A 27,568-nucleotide genomic window follows, 5' to 3' on the forward strand; every position below is an offset into this window, starting at 1 on the left:
TACTTATCACAACACAGGTTTAATTTCTTATACAATTATAAAATTACAAACAGCAACAGGCTAGCAGTGAGAGCCGGACACCTAGCGATGTGGAACGTTAGCTTTTTCCACCGAAGACAGATATCGAATAGCCTAAGTGAGCACCGCAAGATGCGGTTTCCGCTAGGTAAGGAAGTAAACATGAAAGCAAATAGATCAAAGGGTTGAGTCGGCATCCCCCAGAATCCCAGAGCTGCGGATCTGSGGACAACTCGCCGCTCCGAGATGAATCGGACGCACGCAGAGGCAGCGCAGGGGAAGTCAGCGTACAGACTACTGCAGCCACACGGTCACAGYCACAGAACCGAGACAGCGGTAGCGAGCACAACTGCACTACTATTTGCAAGCCAGAATAAAAACTTCTTGTCTGTTGTTTTCAAGGCAATGTAAGACGGTATTTGCCAATTTAAAGTGTTAAAATGAAAGCATGTTACAGTTCAGAAAAATGGGAATTCACTAGATTCCTTTGGTTGCACAACTGGCATCCGCACGGATTTATTCAGGCTCAGAGAGCCACGCTCTCTCCGCTGCAAGCCTTTCACGGTGAGGTACGGACTGCAGAGGCTGCTCTGCGCACGTAGAGACGACGCTCTGTGCCGCTCGCGGATGGTAGCGGGTTAAGTCAAGGCGATTGTTAGCCAGGACAGCTGGAGCAAAGAATAAAACTTTCYAAATCTCTGCAGCAACTAATCCCCCCTCCGTGCTTTGCACAGCAACAGGAGTCTTTGTCCGAGTAGCAGCAGACTGCCTGCACGCACGAGTGGTGTATTGAATAGCTCAGGCGACCTGCGAGGAAAGAAATTCTACAGTCCTACTACAACGTTGCTTTGGTGCTGACACCGCTGTTAGAGCCAAGAAAGCACAGCATGAGATCCAACATACATATATAAAAAAAGTGTTTTATTGATGAGCTCCTCAGAGCTCTRGCTAACCCATTTGGAGAGCTAGGGGTTCCCTGTTAGGCAGAGGTCAGTCTCAAGTTTCCTTTGTGAACCAGAGACACATCACTGCATTCAGCTCCTTCTCTAATATTTATTTGCATCTAGGTAGGTTTTGAGCAGCTTTTCCCCCTTCCCCTCCATAGAAGCACAAGCCTAAAACTCACTCACGCAGGATCTGGACCAGCAAGGCGCACGCACGCACCCGGCTTCGGGGGGAGCACTGGCAGTGTCTTGCTGACCAGGGCGTCAGAGGAAATGGCTTTTACTAACCTCTTCACACTTTCAAATGGCTGGGCCTGGCAGAGAAGGAAATTAACTGTTAGATTTGTATCTGTATCTTGTAAGCAGTGACTAACAGCCCAGAGCACACAGAAGCTCTCGGCTTCAGGACTTGAAAGCCGAAGCAGGTTAAACAGACTGATGTCGAGACACAGTACATACACTTGCGACCTATTTACACCTGAAGAGAAACTGCTCCTTCCCAGCGATACGCACCTGGAACAGATCCCACTAGAACCTACGACCTGAGTTTAGAAATCCAAGTTTATGAAGTTCCCCCCCCCCCAGCTTTGGTTGTTTCCGTTGTCCGTGTCTGGCCCCCCAGGCACTACTGAACAAAAAAGCTACCGAGAAGTGCAGTCAGCATCCAGGGAGAGAGAGAGAGAGAGAGAGAGAGACACTTTCAGAGGAACACTGTCCTTCTGAGGAAGGCCAGTCTAAAACGAGGGGGGCTGTATAGCTGTTCCCATACCGTACGACTCAAAGCCGAGGGCCACAGCACAGGTCTGCAGCCTCCCTGGCTCATCCTGGGGAATCCAGGGCGGTTAGGTATCAGAACAAAAATTCATTTAGACACCGCTTGACCTGCAGAGCCTAACAATTCAGTCAGTACTCCAAACGCGGATGAGGATGCAGCTGCAAACGACATCTCTGGTATGTTTAAGGGAAAGGGGGAAAAAAAGGAAAAAAAGAAAAAGCCTTTGCRTCACTGGGATTAAACCCCATCCTTAAAGGCTTCAACTTTGGTAGCGTACTGCAACAGGGCAGTTACTGAGGGCCTAACATGGGCCTAAGGCCATTAGGGCAGAGATCATTAGTCCTATTTCRTCTGAGAAATTTTATATCCTCATGCCGTGAACTTGGACAACACAATTTGCTGTCACCACTTTAAATACACTGTCAGCACTGACCAGAAGACCAGCTGCTCCACCCTATTAGGTGCATGCTGGTTACTAACCCCAGAACATTGCTACTTTTGCAGATTTTTAATTCGTTACAACAGGAAAAAACTAGACACTCCTACTGGCTTCCAGCTTCCAGTTAGAGTGAGCCAAGCAGGGCGCAGTGACTGGACTACAGCATATGGAAGACACTGGGATCTCCAAACCACATGTGCAAGAAGATAAGCAGGCCCAAGAGTTAAGAAGAGGTTAGAATTAGCATGATAAATGCTCCCAGTTTAAGCAGCAGAAGTTAGTAAATACATTAAAGGGCAGCATCTTGCTAGGTTTCACAGCCTTTGTTAAAGCTGAAGAGTCGTAAAACTTGTAGGTTTATCAGACCTGTATTGCTTACTAGTGTTTACTACTAACTTTGAGTTTATGCCAAGTCTCCAAGTATGTTATCAGGAATGTTACTAGCTTTAGTCTGGAACAAGCAGCCATCTGACAGCTCCCAGGTGGTTCAGTTTGCCTGCAAAACTCAGTGGGCTTATATTTACTCTAAGATTTACATTTTACTCTGCAGTTTTGAGCTCCACAGCAAAGCTGACAGCACTCGTARTGAAAACTCTTCCAGTCCATGGAATTTAGTTGTCAGCCAGAGCCTAAAGTCGAGAGACTAAACAAGATTTCAGCATAGTTCAGTGGTTTGCTCTAAAAGCAGCAGGTTCCAAAGAMGACACCACAAGTCACTCTAGCCAACTACCTAGGACAGTCAAAGGTCTTCACTGAATAAGCAAGCCTGATCCCTTCCCTCCCACGTGCATGGATGTGGGAACATCTCCCTTGTACACTGACAGCAGAGGGACTAACTACACCCAGCTCTTCGGTATGGGCTACCAACCCCCTCTGCTCTTTTAGAGGGGAAAGTCCAAATGCCCACAGTGGGCTTTGGGGACACAGTGTCACTGCTCTGTTTCTTGACAGAGGACACATCACAGTATCAAATCCTAAAAGCACATCACCGTCTTGTTACAGTAGGAAGTTTACGCACAGAGTACTCAGTTAAGTCCAGCTTCTGTCCTCCTTTCAAGATCAGTCATCTCCTTTTCTGCTTTTATTTTTATCTCTTTGTAAAAGGTTAGTAGAGGGAAAAGGAAGCAACCCGCATTGCTGCACAAAATGCAAAACAGGCTCATTTTGGCAAAGAAAAGCAACACTCACYGAAGTGACTGGCTAATCATTTGCTCACTAGCTGTTATCCAGAACTTAAGAGAAGGCACATTATAACCCTAAAAATAGACTGCAGCACTGCTCAGCCTTGGACAGGCCTAGCCAGAGTCAGAGCAGTTAAGGATTCGTTCCAAAGCTGCCAGAAAGATAACCATTCTTTGGAGAGCATCACAAGAGGTACTCTGATGAAAGATGAGTATGGTTATCCAACAGAAGAGAGCCCAGAAGAAAATTAAACTTCTGAAGTCATTTACATTTACATCAATGGATGTAAAAAAAAAAATAAAAATAAAAAAAATCCTGAACCTTCAGTATTAGAGCAATACACTCAGCCCCAGGCTGGAGGGGAACAAAAAGCAAGAGTTATGCCTTCTAGTCAAAAAATCTTAAGGCCATTTAAAGAGCAGGGCTGACGTACTCTAAAGTGTGACAGAAAGCCAAACAGAAAGGATACTGTCTTGGCTTTGAACAATTTTTTCAAAAGCTTATATAAAAAAAGATTATTGCTACTCTGACATGGACATAAAGTAATCTACAGAAGAAAAAGTGCATGCCACATCTTTAAAAATACCCACAAGTGTACCAGCTACTATAAACTAGAGACAGCTAAGTACTAAAGGTATACAAATAAGAATCTAACAATTCCTCCTTTATTCAAGCCTTCCTCCTGCAGTGATTTTTCTTCTTCCTTGCACAGGCACTTTCTATATTCTATATCCTTGTGCAAGGAAGGACTTCATTTTCCATCCCAGCAAACAGAAGACTCCCACAAATACACAACATTCAGAAGGAATTTTAATTAACAAAATGGTCCAGGAAAGGGGAGGAAAAACCCAAAAGACAGGCCATYGCATTTGAAAGGTTGCGTGTCAGTCACTAGGTATGCCTGCAAGCCCATGCACAGGAAACCATTTGGACCTTTGTCAGTGCAGAACTAGTCTCAGCTTCCAGAACCACTTCTCTACTCCTTCCTTATATAAGCTAAATATTATATACATATATAAAAAAAATACAAACTTGAGTCTGTTATAAAGTGGCTTCTCTCTTTCTCTCTCCCTCTCCTATGCTTGCTTGGCACATGAATGCATGCAAAGCTAGTAGGTTCTGAGGGCTGCACAAACAGCAGGTTTTGGCAACAAAAAAACCACAGCTAAAATAGATAAGCAAGATTAAAAGCCACTGAATTGAAAATCATATATTTTTCCAATGGTACAGAATTAGAACTACAGCTACGACTTTTAAAACTTAGAGTCTATCATCCTCTCTCCCAGCTCATGTCAAAGTTCATAGCAGCATAACACGAGATTCCTCAAGAAACATCAAGCCAGTGTTCTCTGCTTCAGGAGTGAGTTCACAGGTCAAAGTTTAGTCCGTCCGAAGAATCATGGGAGGATGTTCACTGTCTTCATCCAGCCTAAGTGCGTTGGTTTCATCTTCCAGGCAAGCTCCACCCACAGCACCCAGGTCATCTGAATAGGCTGCAGAGAAAAGAGTAAGTAGTTGAGGGATCAGCAGCACAAACTGAAACTCTGATCCAAGAAAGCGACCGATTCAAGCTGAAGTACCAAACGTTACTTGAAACAGCTTCACTGCCATCCTATGTTTGCCTTCATCATGAACCATGCCTCTCCAAGTCAAAAGCAGTTTCTGATCAAACTTCTGAACTCCATGTGTGCAGAATGCATGCTGGTTTTCTACTCTCACTCATGAACTACAACAGCTGCAACTGCAGCACTTTAGCACCATACTGAGATGGTAACTCTGTATGCACAGGCTCCATTCTCTTGAGGAACTCCAGCATTAACCAAATTCTCATCTGCTCAATTTAACAAAACAGTGAATCAYGGTAAAAGGTCACCACTTCCACAGAGGAATTGTGGAAGCACTTACCACAGCCCTTGCAAAATAAGGGCTGTAGTTCAGATGCTTTCCACAAAGCCTAGAAGCAGAACTCTTGTATGAAGTAATTATGTATTAGGCATCTCAAAAAAAAAAAAAACATTTCAGAAATACTGCAAATATTGCAGTAACCAACCACAATCCAAGACAAAGATCTACCCAGGAAGCAGCAAAGATCACTGATCCATTTAGCTGAGGCAACTGTGCATCACAGATGCTCTTTCCCTACTGCTCACCAATGCTTCACATCACATCGATAGTTATGAAGAGCTCGGAGTTGAAACAGAAGAGCTCAATCAGCCATCTAGAACGAAACAATACGCAGAGGTGCTCTCCACCCCATTTCCAGCCCTCTCCTTACCATGCCTTGTGGGTGAGGAAGGCACATATGTACCTTTAGTCACAGCAGCACTGTACGTCTGTGCTACCAATGGTCGGTCATGGGACGCAGACTCTAAAATTTCGTTGGCCGGCTCCATGCTGCCATCAAGCCTACCAAGCAGAGAGAGGTTAGCTGGAGAGGTTGAGGTGATCTACCTGGGCACAATACAGCTTYAGCTAACAGCTACACAAGAATATCCCATCAGACATGCAAGAATAATACAGGTACACATATAACATGGGAAACTGTCTCTTCAGGAATGCCAGGTATCTTTTCCCATCCCTATACTATGCATCAGTTGCATATGAGAGAAGTATCACACCATGCCAGAGGACGGTCAAGACGACACTTTTCTGACTGTATTTCATATTTAACACTGAAGACGTGTCAGCCATGCATTTATCTCTGACATAGCATCAGGATATAAACCCTAGCAGCTGATCCTAGGGAAAAAAAATGACTCAGACCACGTGTTTAAAACAGAAAAACCAAAAAAAAAAAAAAAAAAAAAAAAAAAAAGAAAGAAAAAAAGGAAAAAAAAAAAAAAAAAAAAAAAAAAACCCCCAAAACAAAAAGCAAGCAAGCAAGGAAAAAAAAAAAAATCCAATCAGCACTATTACAGATTGTCTCTTGAGCAGTGTCCACAACAGAAGCGGTGGCTTCACATGTACTGGAAAATCCTCCTAGTGAGGGTATTAGACTATTTCAAAGATTAAGAACTTGACAAAAAGCTTCACTCTAAACAGACATCACTTCATCCGCAAGTGAAAGCACAGGTCAAGCCTTGAAGCGTTCAGATAAAAGCTTTCTAAAAGATCCATTCTTGACCAGTATTACACAGCTGACAGAACTTGCAGATCTGAATCATCAGCACAAGGCTTTAATTCTATGATTGATCATAAATGTAATCCAATCATATTACCTTGTCTGTTCTCTCCAGTGCTTAGAAAAATAACAAGGCCTTGTTATATTTCCCTGAACCATTCTACAGTACTGCTACAAAATACATTGTTTGGCTGGTCTTATATGAGCAAGGAAATTTATTAAAGGTACCTGTAGAGAGAGAATACAGGTAATTCCATAGGTTAGACTTCCCTCTGTAAAATCAAAATAATGCCTTTTTCTCATCTGTCACCACTTCATTTATTGATGAAGTGCATGGTGTGTCAGACATTTCAAGTTCTTGTCAAAGTAACTCAACTTAAACTGTCATCTAAGAGTAAACAGGAGAATATGGCTAACAACGACTGACTCTCCACTGCAATCAGACAGTGTTAGTTTCTGCCAGTAGAGTGGTGCTTAGTGTAGTAGATACCAGGGAGAAAGATTCTGGAGTTACTCATTCATGTCACAGGCCTGAAAAAAAAATTAGTTTAAAGAAATGAGCTGCTCTAGGTTAGACTATGGCAGCAAGGAAATAAATTTAAAAATCATTTGGATTTTGTAAAGAAATGCAATAGTCCTCATCTCACGTGAACTTACTTGTGCTGCTTCATTAGTGTGCACTCTCCTCCTTCTTGGGGGTCTAGGTTGTACATGTAGAGATACCCATCAGCAGCTCCCACCAACAAACGAGGGATCTTCTGAATTCTAGCAGGGTTTATGGGAGGAAGAGAAATAAAAACACAGGTTTCATATCAAAGAGCATCCCTCCTCCCTCTGTGATTTTAGCCATTATTTTTACACATTCTTACTTCTAGATAAGGAATGCACAGACACAGCACATAGGAAGGAATGGTGCACAAAGGAATAGGGCATCACCACTCTGTGGGCTAGCAGGATGCCATGGAAATCAGACAACTCTTATATAACACAGTAAAACAAATTCAGAAGTTACTACCCTGTTACCAGCTTTGTGCAACTCTGTGGACGAACATTGTAACGTGAAGTATTTACTTATTTCATAAATGTTACAAGGCTTAAATACTGCTTAAACTGGGCCTTGAGATCAGAGAAGTACAAACATTAAGTCAGTTTAGCATAAAACTATAAAACCCCACAAAATAAGCTATTGCTCAGCTTATTGCTTTAGTAGCTGTGCCAAACGGGCCCTGCCTTTGGTGAAGACAGAATAAAGGCTACATTTAGACATCATAATTAAGTGAATGCTATGATGTTAGCTGTTATTTTAGAGACAAGAATAATATGAAATTACTTTCAAAGACTTTAACACAGAGTTAACAGATTCTGCAATTTAGCAGCATAAAATACAATATTACTCTGTATAACTCTAAAGTAAGTGCCATAAGCTCATGGGTGCATTCTCAAAACCCTTCTTTCAAAATTAAGATATCATCATCTTTAAACAATGCTTAGAAACAGCCTATCACACATTCAAGAATTATGCTCCTCCATGGACTGTGARATTAGAGCTCTCACACAGTTCTTAAACTGAAAGAGGCCTTGAAATAATTACAGATGAACCAATGCCCTGCATATTACCCGCTYTGGCGGAGATGAGGTACTTCCTATAATGTCAGCGTTTCCCTAGCTCAATAGCAGCAGCCCATTAGGTGGCGAATGCAGTTTCAATTCCTTTACTCACGTAGCAAGCGCACAGATGTTTTTGTGTCCACAGAACGGCAGTCGAACTGTAGCAAAGGCTCTACCCTGGTTGAACATTTCTGTAACTTGAGAAGGCAGATAGCTTGTTGAGGCCATGAGCACTTTTCCAAAGTAACCTGTCCAGGTTGTAGGCTCTTCCTGAGGTCTACAGTGCACAAAAAGGCAAGGGGGAGGGAGGAGAGAAGAGACTGATGTTGGCTTCACACTGTAGGAGACAGAGGTGTAAGCACTTTGAAATCTTCAGAACTAAAGATGTTAAGCAGTTATCTTGTTTCTATTCAGAAAAAAAACTTATACTGCTGAGAAGTCTGATACACCCAATTTACACTATCCTCCACCTGTTGCTGAAGAACATTTGCTGTAAAACTGACACTTCTGTTTATGAAAATGCATTTCAATGTTTTATTACATACAAGGAGAATCCACTGGGAAGTACTACACCTGATCAACAAGTTTTTATTCACTTTTTATCACTAACCAATCATTGTCTCCAAAACCTTCCAGAGAAATTACAAATAAGAAGGTCTCTTAAACAAACAAGAATGTTCAACAGCCTGTTGCCTTTTAAATCCCTATAGGCAGCTGGAAGGTACTGCWGAGGCAGTTCCTCCCATATTGATGTGGGAAGAGGCAAAACATACTGAAAACATTTAACTGCCTCACATTCTTTTGTCAAGGACATCCAATTTCTCTTTGGTAGAAATACCTTTTCTATTCACCAGAACAGTTTGCAACTCAGCAGCAGCAACAGATTCATAATTTACTTGCTACGCCCTTAATTTTAAGGAAGTGTTCAAAAGAAGTCCGTCTACACTTTGGAGAAMATATCCACTCAAGTATAATCAGTTTAAAAGCCTTTCTTGAATAATCTAAAGCACTTTTGAAACCTACTTTTCTTTCACAGTCTCAAGTTTGAAGATATGCACTGTCTCTGTGTTACTGGATGCAGACAGAAACATGCCATCCATGCTGAAAGCCAATGAACAGATGCTCACGCACCTAGGGGAAAAAACAAACAAACAAACAAAAAGCCCCATCCCCCAAAACATTGGGGCATTAGCGTTGACATTCAAATGCTGCATCAAGTGCTGTAAGAAAAAAGGTACTGTTAAGTACCTCATGAGGCTTCTAATGGGAGTATTAATTCTCCACATTGTCAGGCAGGAGTCTCTCTGTACATTCAACACTAAAGTTCCAAGAYGCTCGCATGAGCTGCAATGTGAGAGCTAGCAAATACTCTGGCRGCATGGCAGAATCACTTGCTCCCCTCCTCTCCCCCCTCCCAGGCAGCAGGTCACACACAATTAAGTAAAAGTGCCTAAAGGATYTGTATAATGAAGCAGCTTTCTCAAACATCACTACTTTGGAAGATAACAAAGAGAGCATTTCTACAGCAGGCCTTCCTATTCACCAATACCATCTTAGGGCACTTCAAGAGCAAAATCCCCATTAATGACTTTCAACTCTGACACACGTTAGATAAGTTAATTAGTAAGTCCGAACCCAGACCTATCTCTGCACAGAATCCAGAAGAACTACATAGTTACTACTACCATAAGCTGCAGTATCACATCACAGTGACTTCCAATCATTACAGTGCTAGCAAAACTTAGAAGAGAGAGAAAATACTAGCTGTACTGCYTCTGCTTCACATCTCCGTTTTGTGATGGAACTGCAATCTTTCCCAAACGAATCCCTAGTGATCTTAAGGAAACTAGCATAATAGTMTCAAGAGAAGTTGCACTATGGCAATCAGACAGAGGAATCAGTTGCTTTGAAGTAACTATTCAGAAGACACTGCAGCCATATGTAAAGTCATAAGAATACTATCACTATATACCTTACAAAAGGCAACTTATGTTAAACAAGTGCCCTTACCAATACATTTTTGAAAGGCAAGAAGTACAATTGTGAATGGACTGATTTGTAGGACAGATACATCTTCCCCSCCCCAGACGTTCAATCTGAAGATGTTAAACATACAGGTAGGGGCAAAAGAACATGAAAGCAGAAAAAATATCAAGATGTCAACTTAACTGTGGAATATACAGAAGATGCATGGAATGAGCCTTAAAACTGACTATTTGAACTTTACCTCTTCACTCCTCTTCGGAATTCAAAGAGTTTCTGCCCCTCTGGAATGGAAAATACTCTGATCACTGTCCCCTGTAAAGAAAGAAGAAAAAAAAAATCACCCCCAAACCATTTTTGATTTCAAGTACCTGCATTGGACATTAGCTGTGGTGAACATTGGAATCACAAGCAATAACTCATTTTGCTATAAACTTACCACAGTTGATGTACATCATACACTAATACAAAATATTTACAGAATTTATTCCTAGGATGTATTTGAAGGGCAGAGAAATGAGAGGTGAGAGCTACTAATATAAGTACAAGCTAGGCATCAAAGCATAGCCTCTTCTTTTATCATATTTAATCATGAAAACAATCATATTACCTACTAGTATAATCACCTGRACATATTTCTGCCTTTATCAGGTGAAAGCATGTTGCATCTTWAGACTCTAAGCATATTAGCTAAACRTGGGAGGCCYCACATTTTCTAGTTTATACTGTTCAAAGAGACAATAATTCGTCATCATGTGCTAAAGACATGAAAGATGCTTCACTTCAACTGTCTTGCTCTCATTAGAAAGACAGCACCAAAATAAGACAATATCTAATGAACATCCTGCACTAATGGCAGGAACGCTTAGAGGATTGCCCTGATTAGCCAGATTAAAATGTATTTATTTAAATAACCTTATTACCCAACATTTAACAGCATGAAAATTGTGTTAAATATCATTAACAGTTCTTAGATTTGTCATTATAACCATAAGCCTTCCTTTTTGGCATTTGTACAGCAATCGTTCTTTTTTTAAACTTACTTAAAATGCTTTGAAACAAATTTCATGTTGATTGCTAGTCTGTAAGTCCATGAAAASCCACCTTACCTTTTCTGATGCAGTRGCAAGTTTAGTACCACTKGCATCAAATGCCAAAGCAGCCAAGGGACTGTCATGAGCTGGGATCATGTTAGCAGCTCTCTGCAGGAGTCAATAGAATAGAATCTTAGTATAGCACAGGTTATGAGCTGTGAACAACTAGCTCTATCCTTTATATTCAAGAGCATTTAAAGCAAACAGGTCTTATTTTGCATGCAACAGCTTGGATATTTGTTTCAGTGACTGATAACARTATAAAACTTATCACTGAGGTATGAATACCAATGTACAGAAGAAGGCTACTTAAAAATTAAAATGTAAGTTACTGTGTTTCTACTCTATCTATATGCTTAACTCCACCCAAATATTAATGTCTGTTTTCTTTGTCAACTTTCTGGGAAGTCCGGCTACAACAGATACTGTAAATTGTAGTAGGGGGAGCTAACCTGAGTATCTACTAACTCTTCTCTGAGGGTAAATCATTTCCAAAAACTGCATCTTTAAAAGTGGAAACAGCATTCATGAAGACCCGTACCAGATTGATGGTGTCAAAGACCTGTACTTCTCCAATGGTTGCGCTCCCAGGGTAGGCCAGGTAACAGTTGTCATTGTTTATTGATAATGCGCACAATCCTAGAGGGATAAGAAAAAACAATAAAGAGGTAAATTCCAAAACTTGTGTAGCAGAGCTTTTGATTCTGTGTTTGTATATTGCAAATATTAATTCAAAACATCCTCACAAGGCATTGACAGAAACAGGAAAWAGGACAAGTAATCTCAGGGTCAACCAACTTTAAAGATTAATGAAATACAAAGAACTATACAAAAACACTAAGAACTACGATAACTGAAGAAGAGGTAGAATTTCCCAAACTCACCCTAGCTCCGGAAGCACTGACCCGACATACGCTTTAATTGTACCAAATTCAGGCAGTATCTAGCTTGTAAGGACCTCTACTTCTCCTTTCTGAACTAACATTTTGTTACATCCACTCTAGGAAACAAAGACATCAGAAAGATACAGCTCAAGAGATGGGCATAATCTGCCATTTGTTCCTAAAAATTTCACCTRGACTGAAGGGGCAGACTATTACACTGCTTACGTACCTGTCACTTTAACCTAACAACGTTTTAGTTCCCTCTAGGGAACACAGTCATAAACAGACACAGAATATGCTTTTCCAGAGTTATGTTAGGGTCTAACAAAATATTTACCTGCAGGATTGGGAGGTGTTTCCCTGATCGTATGTAATACCTTCATGTCTCGTATGTTGTGTATATAAAGAGACTCTTCCAGACACACTATCAGCCTCTAGACATAGGAAAAAAAAATGAAATGCTGGTATAAAACCAGAGTTTATATAAAGTTATCAATCCTAAAAAAAAATTGCCCAAAATGCTGTAGGTACCTTCTAAACGAGAAAAGGTTGTACCCATCTGATGTGAAGAAATAAGAGTCTGACAGAAGATAGACAAGATACATCTCTTGACAAGGCTTCAACAGCGCAATACTACACTCAGTCACTTGAACTGACCAGTGYACTTGACTTCTCTCAATCACACTAGTGCAAACTGATTTAAATTAAAACAATTTAAATTACTAGTTTAAATCAGCAGGCTAGAAACCTTCATTTAATGCTATTTCATTGTTATTCTACACTTGCCCTCATATATTTTCCTCCCCAAAAGGAAGATTCTTATGTGTGGACTTAATTTTCTGCTTTGGTTAAATAGAAAAATATGCAAGACATACCTTTTTAAAATTAGTTACAGAACTTATTGTTTTCTCATGTCCTTTAATCTTAGTGAAGGACTTTTTTTTAGAACTTGGATTAAGTTCACCATCTCATTTGTGCTTTGTTAGACTACATCTGGATGACTAACAAGACAATCACCTATTTTATGCTACCTCACTATGCCAGAAATCTAACTGGTCACTATGCTCTTTGTGATTTTAAATGGGAATTTCATCTTTTCAAACCTTACTGCAGGGGGAGAATGAGAAAGATGATCTCCTCCTTCAGATGCCATTTTCTCACTTTGAATGACCTAGTTGAATACAGAGAAGCCTGTACCTGCAGCAGAAGCTACTGATGATTTAGTACTGTATCTGAGCACGGTTCCAGGTACTCAGCACAAAAACTTTACTAGTTCAGGGATTCCACTTTCTTAAGAATTCAGTAAARCTGTATTTAAAAACATTACAAGTGTGTATGTATATCTACTCAAATTTTAAGTTGAAGCCTAAACAGGAATGGGCAGCCTCACTTAGTTTTTACATTTAGGGTCACAGAATGATTCAGGTTGGAAGGGACTTCAGGAGGTCACTGGCCCAACCTCCTGCTGAAAACAGGGTCAGCTACAAGGTCAGACCAGTTTACTCAAGACCTTCTTTCTAAAGAACGACATAAATACAGAATAAAAAATATTTAACCTAATACGCTTACTCGGATGCCATATGACTTTACAGAAGCCTGAAACCCACTTCCTCAATAARATATATGATGTTAATCCCCATGTCCCCAAATCAAGACATAATGAACATCTGCACTGTGAAAGAACAGATCAAGCAGCTTTGTCTAAATTAGGTTCGAGTACATATCTGAGGGCCATACTAACAATTTCAACATTTTAGTGTCTCATATAAAAGGTATTTAAGAAGCGCATAGGAGTTTCCTATCTGCTTTTGAAGAAGATGCCATGGGAGACTCTTCACATGAATATTAACACTCAACCTTTTCATTTATGTGAAATCATATCAAGTGTCTACACACCTTTCCAAGCTATAACTGGAAAAGTAAAAATTTCAAATAGTAACTCCGTCACCAAGGGTAGGAGGAAGTAGGCAGAGGAAGTGCCATAGGAAGACCCATAATCCCTCCCCTTGTTTTCACCCAGTCAAAATTACTACTCACCTGTCTATTGAGTTTCACAGCCAAGATGGTGTTGGAGTAACTGTAGTTGCAAATCTCAGTCCCCTTCTTAAAGTGACAAACTTTCAGCTTGCGTGGAGCTTTAAGGCTAACTATGGCCACCAGACTACTGGAGAACAGTCTCTCCACAATGCACACATCTTCTGTGTCAGCTGAGACACCACAGTAAGGGGGAAAGAGAGAGGGAGATTTCAGGGAAGATGACACRCATTATCAGGAAATAACTGTCTAAAAGTATTTTCTAAGAAAAACATTCCGCTGCAACAGGTCTAAGTGAAGATAGGATGYGGGATGGGTTTTTAAAGCAAAAAAGCTGAAATCAGTGAAAGCTGATTCACAAGGGCTTTTTTCAGACATCATGCAAGCCTGTGGTTCAGAACACAGCATCTACTACTATTTTTTCCATTGATCCAAAAGAAATATTGCAAAATTACGTAAAATACRAGGGTGTCAAATTCCAGAATCTTACAACCTTTCGATTCTCTTCATATACCTTGCCAAAAACCTACACTTACCTAGATTTCTGTGATGCAGTGCCTGAAGAATTTTTGGTGACAAACAGCATAGCACTTCTGCGCAAAGGATCCATGAAGAAAGATTACTGTAGTCAAAAAAGCAGGTAAACTCATTTGCTCTAAGACTGCTTCAGCCACTAATCAGTAGGGGTGTGTGGGTGTATGTCTCTATTTTTTTTAAAAAAAAAAAAAAAAAAAAACACCCACAAACCTTTTACCTGACAGTTGCTAAAAACACTTTAATAGAACCACAGAATGGTTGAATGGTTTGAGGCTGGAAGCACAGCACGTATGTGTAGCCATAAAGCAGCTTTTTTTCATGCATTCTACCATGAAAACACTGGAGGCAAAGGAGGAACACAGTCACAATTCAAAGTTTGTGCTAAACAGCAGGAGGGAGCAGAGTCCAGGCTCTTCAGCAAAGTGCTTCCAGAGTATCTGATTATAGTCTGGCATTAGACCAAGGTGGTAGGAGTCCAAGGCCCATCATCTGTTAGCCTGGCACTTGTTTCCCCCTCCCTTCCTGAGGTTTCCCTCAGAAAGCTGTCTGGATATACTTTTCAGAGTAGTTTTTAAATAGTCAAGAGGAACAGTTCAAAACAGTATGGGGGCATTTTGAGCTCTAAGGCAATCAAAGAAAACAGAAAGCCTACTCCCTTGCTAGACAAATGGCAGTTGCTAGCAAAGCTAGCTGCATGTATGCATTTGATACTAAAGCAAAATGAAGGAGTTGTTAAACATCAGCCCTAGAGAGTTAGAAGGAAGCGGAAGAGAATTTTACTATGTGCTACATCTGCCATTCTGTTACAGAACTGAATCAAAACAAGCTATYTGAGCCTTCAGCCTTGGTCTGTTAGAGCAGTTAAACTTTTCAGAAACCAGTATTTGGATGAGCACAATGCTTAACACTTTCCAAAGAGGAATACTGCCAGAAAAAAAATATATTAAAATATTTTATATACATAAATATATATATAAAATAAATACATATTTTTCTCAAGGCTTCTGTTTTGGCCAATAGATACAAACAACTAACATGTTCCCGTTACCAAAGACGGAAATTCCCTGAGAAAGTGTTATCTGTACTACAGTCTCAGCATGTAACAGTGCACCACTGTTTAACGTATCTGGTTTTAAAGTGATCACTCTCAACAGTCATTTCAGAAAAATATTGAGAATATTTAAATTCTGTAAGCTCTTCCAAGAGGACAGCACGCAAACATAGCCTCCCCTTAAGGAGAAGAAGCTGGTTAATACTAAGCTTTTTCACTATTCTATGCAACAGAATTAACTTTTATCCAAATATTCTATCAATACTTTTCCAGAGAGGCTTTGAAAACATTGCTTCCTCATTCTTGTAACTGGAATAGTGTGTTTTAGCAATAATTTTGTTTTCAAGTTGTTCATCATTTTCTTGTTGCCACAAACACCACATGGAAAGAGGCWGAGGTCCATGTTCCCTTGAACCAGTCTGGCCGCATACCCTATATTGTAAAATGCTTAATCTTTTATCAGATTTCCATCTATCCTGGAGCCCTTCCTAATTTCACAAGAGTTAGAAGACCAGCATAAAAAGACCCCAAACGCAGTATGGCTGCTCTATATCCCTGGGGAGGGAGAAGTCAGCTTCTTTCCCCATTCAGGAACAAATGCGGTAGAGTTGCTGGGATTATTTTTTATTTTTTTTAAAGAAAACCTCTCCCAGAGCTGGCAGGAGAACAGGCAATTGAGAGCAGAAAGAGCAGCAGCAGAAATTTAGATGGAAAAAAGTGTTGTGCTGTGTTCTGCTGCAATGATGCAAGTTAGCCAGCAGAGAAAGCAAGCAGGGAAGAGCACTGTTAAGAATTAAGCAGCCACAAAAGCATGAAGAAAAACTTTCAGAGAAGATCTTTAAAAACTAGAGAAATTTCTTCAGTCTTGCAAGAAAAGACTTACTATATTACAACACAGATGGTCTTTTTAGAGAAATGCTTTGTGATGGGCTTTTAAACAAGCTCGCTTTAAAAATAAGGGATGCATCTCTTGCTTCTGTTACAGGAAGACAAAGTAAGTGATACAATCTTTTCATAGCTGCCAAGTCATGAATGATTTCCATGAAAAATCATTCAAGTAAAGTGCCAGGCTCTACTGCACATCTTATGTCCAGCTGACCTGAATTAACCATGTTTTCAGAAGTACTAGTTAAGTCCCACAGTAATGTAGTTAAACACAGTTTTTACCTATTTGTATGCCATTCCTTACTCTGTACAAGTGAGGATTATGAAAAAACTAAGATTGAAAATACAGTCAGAACAAAGAGCAGAACTGTAAAGTGATTTAAGTTTCAGCAAGGGGAGAACAAGTAAATACATAACAAGATTACAGCTTCATAAACACAAGCATGCAGCATCACAGACAAGGGCTGTTAAGAACCACACAGATAATGATCAGCTGTGCTTTTATTCAATTTTTAATCCAAGAACAAAGCAGATTATAAGCATTCATTATGCTGTAAAGCATCCTCCTCCGTAATACTTATTTCTACAAGGGGATCAACTGAGCTGGGAGTTAAGCRATTTTTACAGTGAGGAGAGCGGACAGAGAAGCCTCCCATTCTTTTCAGTCACGCTTTCAAAAATGCAAGACAGTTACAGCATATTCCCCAGCTTAGACACCTACATAGAAACTTGCAGATCAATCTTTCTTGGGAAAAAAAAAAAGTCCTGAAAAAGTGGGAACCACTTACCAACTAAACTGGGACGAGGGGAGAGAACAGAAAGCCTCAAAATATCTTTCCTTCATGGATTGAGGTACCCAACAGGCATGAAGTCCTCTACCTCCATACCAAGAGCACAGCTTTAAACAGGCATTGTTTTCAACCAAAAGACTAAAAGTTATTTAACAAGTAATTACACAGAAAAAAATAAAACTATCGAAGTCTTCAGATCTGCTGCAGAAATTGCAYGCCCTATGAAGACAGAATGGCTTACACAGCTCAAACTATCCATTTTCTACTAAAAGTTATCTTGCTTTGTGTTCTACACTTACAGCCCTAATGCTCACAGAGAAAACTTCTAATATGAAAGAARTTAAGCTAATAAAGGCAGCCTAGAACAATTCCACCACTGGACTGGAATCAGCAGATCTAAATTTAATCTCAGCTACTTCAACATTTTGCCACAAGATTGAGCATATCAATTAATTTACATTTTTTCCTTTCAAGGACCACCTTAGAAGAAACAGCTCCACATACTCCTGTCTCTCTCAGTACATTTACTCAGCATCTCATATAATGGGAACCATCATCAATGAAGTTTTAGGGTCATATCAGGCCAGATACTATAAATGCCTAAAATACTACAGAAGTCAAGTACCTTTACTAACCAGTACAACCAGACCATGACTCAAATGGACAGATGTAGCTGCAACATCCAAATTAAGCTGATCACACATGCCTAATTTGCACTTCACAATTACTTCTCTCCATTGACTGTATACAGAATCAGGCTGTCGCTGGAGGTAAAAGGTGAGTCACATCATTTGCAAACTTGAGATGCCACAAGGTCAGGCCACTTTGGGAATGGAGTCTGAAGACAACTCTTTTGCAGCATGATACATTAGGATCCTACTACAAACCCTGGCATCATAGTTACTGGTACTATCCATTCACATAGACTTTGTAGGACAGTAAGAATACTCATGCATAGCATTCATAGTGTATTAGCATCTCAAAAAAGGAAAGAGGATGAACTCCTGCCAAAACAATTAGTAACACTTCTCCACTGAGCCTTCCCYCCTTTCCATTTCATATCCTATTCAATTGTGATCAGGAACGGAAGAGTTTCTGGTATTTAGATTATTCCCCTTTTGGATGAGAACATTTTGGATGAGAACACCTTCAGTTATCATGCTCAAAACCTGCCCCAAAAGTCAGGATAAAGACCCAGAACACTCTCCCAACTCWCTGAACTTTGTTGTACTCAGTTGATAACCTGACTACTGGTCATAAAATTACAAAAGCAAATAGTCCTTCTCATAGCTATTATCAGATTTCACCRCATGCCCTCTAATCTTAAATATATAACACTGACATGTGATTTTACCCTGTCAGCAATCAATTGTTTTGTATTTGTGTGATATTTCATCATAAACTTAAGGTTCCTCTTAYGTGACTCTCAAGCTGTGAAAAAGTGAAATCTGTCTTACTCATCCTGAATTAAGTCAGCTGATGGAATTAAAAAAAACACAAAAGAGGAAAGAAATAGATACTCACTGCATTCATAGATTTGCTCTAGTTTGTCCACAGAAGAAAGGGAGAAGAATTTGTAGCCTGATTTACTGCCAACAGCAAGGGATCTGGAAAAGAAACAAACCAGTCAGGAACAGAAATAAAATCTGCTAAGAACTACCCTTGGACAGATTCCTACCCTATTCTACAACTCTCATTGGGGTAGCCCAGTAGAAACAGCAAGAAAAAGATATAGACAAGTCTCCTGAAGTATGAAAAGCCCAAATAGCTCTAGAGCTGTTCCAAGTGTGGAATCCTATTTCATGTCTTCAGACATGAGACTTCACAGCTTAATTTAACCCTACCATTAAATTCTTACTGGCAATTTCTCCCTACCATCCCACATAAACTGAAACTGAAAGATGACTTGAATAATGTAATGCAAACCAATTACATCACTACCTCATCATGAAAGGTGACCTACAAGAAACTCCTTTTAAACTGGGATTGTCTGAAAGTTTCACATTGCAACCTTTCCCAACCACCCCAAAACAATTTTCAAGTTAAAAAAAATAAAAAGGAATTAAGACTGCCAACTAATTTTCCTCTGGTTTTATCTGATGACATTCAGGCATGTCCCAAGAGCATAGTTAGGTCTCAGAAACTTTCATGCCAAATCTTTGATCGGAGGCGTTCTCTCAAAAATGCTAGTCACTGATTTCAAATAGATTTTAACATTAAAACATTATAAAACTGACTACAAATCCTTCTTTCCTCTACTACTTATTTTTCACACTTAGCTCATAGACCATTTAATTGCTTTTGCTTTTCCAGTCAGAGTCAAAGACAGGTTTTGAATTTCCAGCTAGCAAAACCTTTAAGCTTATCTTGCAGATGATCTTGGTACATGAAAGTAGCAGAAGATGGAACATTCTTATTTCTCCTCCCTCCTTGGAAGATGATTTTAAATCACAGAAAAAGAAAACAATGAATAGTTTTACAGAAGTATATATATAAACTAAAAGCATAGTAATATACTATCACGGACACAAAAAAATAAATCATTAGCTCCCAATTTGCTGTATTTTGATAAACTAAACTGTCAAGTCATGCAGTACAAAGCTCAAACCAAAGCCAGTCAGTCACCTGCCACACCACCCTCCCAAGCAGTACTCAGCAAGATGAGTCACTATTTCAGATGCAGTAACAATCAGTTCTGCATTTAGAATATAACGCAGATTCCTAGATTTCTTGCTCTTCTTATATTCCCTCTCCTGGCTCCAGAAGTGAGCCTTTTTTTAAGCTTCAAGGTTCTCAGAAGATTAAGAACTGTTACTAACATGGCTCTCTGAAATTAAAGTTCCAAGCTATTAAGTGAACTGTTGAATTACAGTATGGTCTTCTTTTCTGGAAGAAATAGGATTGGCACAGTTTGATTAAGAAAACATACTTAAGAAGATGTAGATGCTCAAATTAAAGTGTGCACCATCTAGGCTGGAAGAATAAGCCTCTCTAGAGTCAATAACCATGATATTAAATAAGCATATCAGGCTTAAAGACAGAGAAGCAGCTGTGAAAAATTCCATTGCTACTATAAGTCACCCTAAAACACTAAATTTAATTTTACTTTCGACAAAATTGATAAGCTCAACATATTGTATCTGATGAGTTGCCAAAAACTCTTTAGCATCATTCTCAACAAATTTTTGGACAACCCAATGAAAAAAGATGAATTCCATGAAACATACAAACCTAATTCAAAAAAAAAAAGTCACGAGTTAGCTCTTCTTCGATCATCCACTGCTTCCCTCGAAAGAAAGCTGAATGCAGAATAACATTAAAATTGTCACTTCAAAGGTAAACAAGCACTCAACTGAGTTAAAAATATGCGGAGTCACAAGGCTCCTTGCAATATCAACGTTCTGCAAAAGACCTAGGACGACTTCCTCACAGAGAAGTTCACATTGCCTAKTAATACACTAACAAATAGCCAAGTTCATTCCTGTTCTGCACTTATAACTTTAAATACACAACATTACTGCATCACTCTTCTAGCAACAGAATCCTTGGAACCAGAAAGCACTCCCCCATGTTGTCCTACTGACTACCCTTAATAGTTTAACTGAGCTTCAAACAAGGAATTGCTAAGGCCCAAGTTATATTTATGATAACAAAAAAAAAAAAAAAAAGAAAAAATTAGGCAGAGTAATAGCCCAAAAGAAAAAGCCACAGAACTGCTCTCTCCATCCATTACAACCGATTTTGACTTTTTTCTTTCTGAATCAAGGTGATGAAGAAGTCAGAAGACATCTGCTTATGTAGGAAAGTTTCACAAGCTGTGTCAGCATAATTCAACTTGTTTCAGTACACAGGCACAACAAAACTAACCAAATTTGTTCAAAAATACCGTTTTTGGGTTTGCCTTTTTTTTTTAATACTCTTAGATTACTTATTAGGCAACTGGAAAAGAGCTTTGTATATGTAAAAAAAGAAAAAAAAAGGATCTACTATGTTATACTGTTATAATCACAATGATTTAGATTCCTCATCTTCCCTCACACTGATATTACACTTAAGCCCTTAAGACACCTAATACCTATTTAAATGACCAAATCCCACAGCAATGTCTAAGTATCTAGCCAAAATTACCTCACCTCCTAAAAAATGTGCAACCACATGGGAAGAAATAAGATCAATAATCCATTCAGCTATTGCCCAAACAGAGAGTGGCCAACAAGAAGAAACTGAAGTTTAACAGAAGCTCCCTTTACAGTGTAGGTGTTATGCTTTATTACCACCAATTTTCAGATGCTGATGAGAGACTGAAATTGAAAATAAAAATCAATATCTAAAAAAAATACCATTTTCCTTCTAATGTTATGGTACACACATGCGATTTTAGCCCTATCATGTGTAGCCTCTATTACAAGCTCCTTATATTGYAGATTTTGAGCTATTTCATCATCAGTTGTCTACTCAATACAAAATTACCAATATATTCATGATTTATGAAGCTGTTTTTAGTCACTTTTTTCAAAGACAAGACTATATAAATCTCGAGAGCATTTTTAAGAGAAGCTGCCGTAAATAAAGTTAACCACATCAAGCAAATAGCGTTTTCAGATATTTCACACACCCATTTCAAGATGCTGACATTCACTGTGAAGTACACTCACCTACAGCAAGAAATCAGCTGATTCAATCTCTGTGGCTATTTTAAAACAAGTTTTCAGATGAGGTAGAAATTGGTACAGGTTTTCTTTTGCTTCTTTAACATAAATAACCAAATGAAGAAAACAAATTTTTCCTTTCCATTTCATAGGGAACTCTAATTAATAATCAGAAAGATTTGAAGGGCAACCCTCTCAAAGATTAAAATCAATTGCAGCTGCAGTATAGACATRACTTGAGAAGTCACTACTATTTTAACTTGTTCATTAAACCTACTTTCATGACAATACAGGCTCATTACACTATTGTTCTATCCCATTTCAAAACCAGTGTCCAYTTCTAGAGAAAAAAACAGTGAGCAAAGGCTTAGGATGAAGAGGGAAGAAAAAACAATGAAAAGAAAAAAAATATTTAAAAAGCTTACTTTGCTTTATTTCCCCCTCTCCTAAACATACGATGAAACCAAAGTTATAACATCTTGCAGACATATCTGAAATACAAACATTCATGACCTTTCTACTAAGGCAAGAGCCAATACAGATGTTCAACATGTACCAGCACCACTCCARAAAACCTGCAGGAGATTTCCCCATTGGTCTTATATTAAAAAAGAAAAAACAAGAAGAAAAAACAGAAAACCCACAAATTTAAATATGCTACGGCAAAAGAAGGACAGAATTTCCATCATTTAATGGGCAGCAATAGTTTTGCACTACAGAAACTTCACAATCCAAGTAAACATCACTACTCTTAACAGCTAAATGTTCTCTTTCCTCTATTTTTCCTTTAGTCTTAAATCCTTCTTGGAATAAAGATCTTTCCTGTCCCGATTCTGTCAGGAATCGCAATAAATGACACCTGGACCCAGGAGAAATGAAGGCATAGAAGTGAATGCTCATCACACTTCGTTTCTTTTATCACAAGCAGGTATAAAAAAATAATTAAAAAGAAGCTGTAATACAGAAGTCCAACCATCATACGGCATGAGAATTATAATGCAATTTCAGTAACATGAAGCACTATAAAACTAGGCGTACCAGCTTTTTGCTCACAATATAGAATTAAAGTGGTTTATTTGGGCAAGAAAGGACAGAGTTAAATCAGAAAGAACAGATACATGGATGATAGGTGTCTCATGTAATTCCATACATAAATGGGAGTAGAGACTGTAGAGGATGCTGTCAATAAGATGCATAAATGTTTTAACTAGAAGTCCATAATCAAGGTTTTATGTTGTATTTTAGTCAGCAGTCTGTTTTGCAAACTGCAGTGACCATTTTGTTTGTAACTTCCGTCATTCTTTTTTAAACAGCAACCAGAATCTCTCTAAAAATCTGCTAACTTGTGTAACTTCAAAGGTAGGTTGCTTTTTTCTTAAATAGAACCTGTAGGCCTTTTAAGTGAATCTCTATTTTTTTCAAGGTATTTCTCTAGAAATATTTATGTAATAATTTAAAGACTAAAAGCTTTGTCTATTTTATAGGTATATATAGAAATCTTGAGATCTTAGAATTATGCTTTGGTTAGAAAGTTGAATATTCCATTACCATTGGTCATGATTACAGTTACTGAAAAGTTAAACTCATCTCACAGAAATTCATATGAGCTTTTAACTATTTAAAATTTTTACAAAGTTTAAATATTTTTAAATATTACACACTTTTATAGGTGTGTAACATAATAGTTCTCCCAGACATAACACAAACAACGGTTAGCTTAATCATACTAAATATATATAGCTAAAGATTTGTAGCTGCTAGAATATACCTGCACCAAGATCAGCTACAAGCTTCTACTGCACAGTTTCGCCAGAATACCTGAGTTCTGATCAGTTATTTCACTTTTATCTGCAGCCTCTTAATCAGAAAATGCCAGTCACATTGAGTTGTGCAATGATTGATTCACACGGTAGAAAGGTCCAAAACAAGCAAATTCTCATCTTCCAAAAATGACCTTCTCCATGTTTTACTTAGTAAGAATGTATTACATCAAAGTGAATGCACAAAGCAACTGCTTCTGCTGCATTATAGATGGGGCGTTTTTCAAGCAGAGCCCCAGTCTCAGTCACAAATTCAAAATTCTAATGTAAATAAAGCTTTGGGCAACATGAAATGAAGAGGCAAGACAGGTCTCTTGGAATAGTATCTATATCATTGCAAGTTAATGTTACTACATACAGCATTCATGAATGAATGCTAAAAAAAATAGCAGGTCTGAAAAAATACAAGATAAAGAGGATACTGGCTTGTATCAAGAGGAATTGCAACAACTGAGAAAGTTTACAGCAGCTTTTATGTTGACAGCATTCTTCCAACTATCAACAAATCAACTTTCACAAGACTGTAAAATAGTACTGTAGGTTCATTTCCTCTAGGAAGGATGCAGCAGTTTAGTAATAAACTCTTTGGTAAGCTCAGCAAGAGTTAGGTGAGATCTATTTTTTTCCAGCAACAAGTACCATCTTTCCCTTACACAAGGCAATTGGGACTACTGTCTAGGTAAGGAAGACACATCTGAATGTAAGTGGTACTGGAACCTTGCTGAAGCTGAAGGCAAAAGCTTTACATGTAATACCAMAGCACCCATGCTGTTTGCCTTTCAGTTTTGTCTGTCAGTGATCTTTCCAAGAGCACACCCTAAAATACGACATGAGTTCTACTGATTAGGAAGATGTAAATAAAGCTTGCCTTTCATATACCGATTGAAAGAACGTGCATTTGTTCACCTTGTCTATCTTGAAGGAAAAAAAAAGGATTCTATTTACCCATAACACAAGTTGAAAATAAGTACGTTTTCTGAGGCTCTGCATGGGAAAACGTAATTAATTCCTAATAATACTTCATCTCAGTTCTTTCCACCTGGCAAATTGGTATTTTCTAGATRTCTATAACAACATGCTAACAGACCCAGACAGTTGACTTTTTGTTTCTCTATTCAAACAAGAAATGAAGACAGATCATGCATGAAGGAAAAACAAACAAAGATCTAGAATACATCTTGKTTTTTTCAGGTCACAACACACTGGACAATGTTTTAGTAAGAGAATGATTTTGAGACAAAAAAAACCACACACAAACAGGCACTTTTTTTTTCTCAGTATATAGCTTCAGTAATGGATAACTGAAAACCAAAAAGATACCAGGAAGACGAGAAAGACTTAGTAGCCCAAGAATTTAGAATTGGATTGCATGAAAAGACAATTGCAACATCACAAAAATTTCCCAGTCAGCTATTCTCAAGGTGTTTTTTTTAAATCTACCCACACAATGGAAATCAGRATGCTGAAAGCAAAATGCAGCTCTAACATGAAAATACACAAAAAAAAATTGAATTTATGAAAAAAGCGTGGAAAGTAGGATATACAATTGAAAATTAGAAAACAAAAGAAAACTCATCTCACCCCATTTTTTCCTTTTGATAAAAAGAGGTTAAAAGGAAAATCACACCTCACCCTTCCTTAAGGGAGAAGCATTTTTCCTAATAGCCTTTCAAATAAAATTGCACCAGAAAACTATTTTCCCTACAAAGCTAACTGAACRTTTCAAGTTGCATAAGCCAAAGAAGATCGAGATAAGCTTATACTATGTTTTCTTTTTCCTTCAGTCTCAGGTCAGTTCTCAAGTCAAGCCTATAACTGTCTTGTTCAAAAGAAATACATTCTTGTCTTGTGACAACTTGGTGATATTTAACTATATACAGTTTTCCACAAAGCTAAGGAAAAAGTGAAAACAGGCACCAGTTTTAAGCAAGCAGAAATACTGAAGTTTTTAAATCATCAAGTAGGGCAACACAGTTCAGAAATTATATAATGGTCTTTACAAATACCAACAAACAGAAGTGATAGATTTCCCAGTTATTACRACTTGTTTTATCTAGTAATGAGTAAAAAAAAAAATGCACCATATCTGAGCACAACAAGGGCGTGTACATTCAATGACAGAGCGAGCTCTATATGCTACTCAATAAAAAGTCTGAAAAGCAGCTGTAAAAATCTTCAGCTTCAAACAACAGAATACTGGTAATGATTTACTTACAAATGTGTAGAAGGCTATTTCTCCCACGTCATATATCATAAGTTATTTACTTTAAAAGTCTCCTGTCTCAAGTGCATTCAGCCCCACTTGTTGTTCTTTTCACCCCAGAATCCCCAACATAACCTACAAAAGCAAATACAGCTTTTCCTTCTGTGATGCAAGAGATGTGGCCTCTCTCCTYAATTTTAGCAGTCACCACAAGCAATCTTCTTGCCTTCAAAATTTCCAAACACTACAATATACGCTGAAAAGAAAGTCAAAGCTATTGTGAGAATAAGTTACTATAGCTTATAAAACTAACAAAYAAGTTGCCAGAATCCCCCTCCCCCAAATTCACAAGTGGATTATGTTCTATGATCCCAGTTTGAGATCATTTCCTCTTACTCACTTCCTAAAACAAAACTCCTCCTTCATTCTCATGTACAAGTCCCTTTAGGTTATCCCCATCAGTCTCATCTCTTAAGTATTCAAAACAGTCCCATCTTCCTTTAAAGAACCTAGATTAATCCAGTCCCTACTATTAACACCTCTTAAATGGAAAATATTGCACTAAAATATCCCATGKAAGATTATTATGCTGCAATTTAAATACACTGAAACAGTCAAGTATTTTGTAAGATGCATAGCACAGACTATCGGACTCTTTCTAAAACTTAAACAAACGATGGAAGCAACCACAATTTCAAGGACTGTATTTCTCTCTAGACAAAGAGATTCTTTGGGAAAAGTCAAAACTCAAGAGAAGCATATGCTCATAAATATACCCCTAAGCCTGCAGCATACTGCTTCAHCACAGATGGCAGGTGACTTTTTTTTTTTTTTTAAAAAAAAAAAAAAGCTATACAAGAAAACAGCTGCAACAAGCTGCAGATTAAGTCTCAGCAACTCCAGGAAGACTTGGGCCCTCGAATCATCTCAGCCTGTCCTGAAGGGCTGGGCATCACCAAGAAGCACAAGCAACCTCCCCCCCTTCTCCCCCCCTCCGCCTGCTTTCAAAACAAGAGGCAGCGATATTTCGCAAGGGCGACCAGAAGGATGAGCTCCCTGAGGGAAGAGCCTGGGGGAGGGAGGGAGGGAGGCAGCGCGCTGAGAGCCACAGCTCCAGCGACCATTAGCTCCGCTCTGCCGTGCGCCGGGGCGGGCACCTCYGCTGACCGCAGGCACGGGACAGACSCCCGCCCCGCTGCGAGGCGCGGAGCGGAGCGGGCCCGGGAGCCCCCACAGCGGGAGGGAACCACGCGGCCACCTCGCGAGCCGCCCCCCTTACGTGTTGTCCTGGTTGAAGTTGGCGAAGAGCAGCTGGCCGTTGCCGGCTTCGCCGCTCTGACTGGCCAAGTTCATGGCGGCGGTGGCGGGACGGGCCTCGCCACCCCCGTCCGGCGGGATGGGGACGCCCGCAGCAGGAGACGGCGGCGGCGGCGCGGCTCAGCCCCGGCGGCTCCGGCCCCCGCCGCGCACCCGCGGCCTCCTCATGCCCGCGCCAGCGCCTTGTTTACGGCCCGCGCAGCGGCGCGGCCCCGCGCCTGCGCCGCCCCGCC

General features: G+C 39.3%; 1 protein-coding gene across 9 annotated transcripts; it reads right to left on the reverse strand.

Annotated features, from left to right (window-relative positions):
• On the reverse strand, window positions 1-27,568 carry WIPI2 (WD repeat domain, phosphoinositide interacting 2). 9 transcript variants are annotated; one of them, XR_014895303.1, is made up of 14 exons: window positions 27,298-27,568; window positions 18,871-18,953; window positions 14,619-14,675; window positions 14,086-14,255; window positions 12,386-12,482; window positions 11,706-11,803; window positions 11,180-11,272; window positions 10,315-10,385; window positions 9,111-9,218; window positions 8,200-8,364; window positions 7,137-7,244; window positions 5,634-5,764; window positions 1,149-4,851; window positions 1-825 (listed from the first exon to the last, which is right to left on the reverse strand). XR_014895303.1 is itself a non-coding variant. In XM_085300758.1 (13 exons), the coding sequence occupies exons 1-13, from the start codon at window positions 27,369-27,371 to the stop codon at window positions 4,739-4,741; spliced, it is 1,335 nt and encodes a 444-aa protein (XP_085156884.1). In that variant the 5' UTR covers window positions 27,372-27,568; the 3' UTR covers window positions 1-4,738. The 9 variants fall into 9 exon arrangements, 7 of the variants coding, with proteins under 7 accessions (XP_085156884.1, XP_085156869.1, XP_085156905.1 ...); XR_014895304.1 differs by having other exon boundaries at window positions 1,145-4,851; XM_085300758.1 differs by having other exon boundaries at window positions 1-4,851; window positions 5,667-5,764.

Source organism: Rhea americana, unplaced genomic scaffold, assembly GCF_003343005.1.
Source record: "Rhea americana isolate MKP2758 unplaced genomic scaffold, rheAme1 scaffold_10, whole genome shotgun sequence".
NCBI classification, from domain to species: domain Eukaryota; kingdom Metazoa; phylum Chordata; class Aves; order Rheiformes; family Rheidae; genus Rhea; species Rhea americana.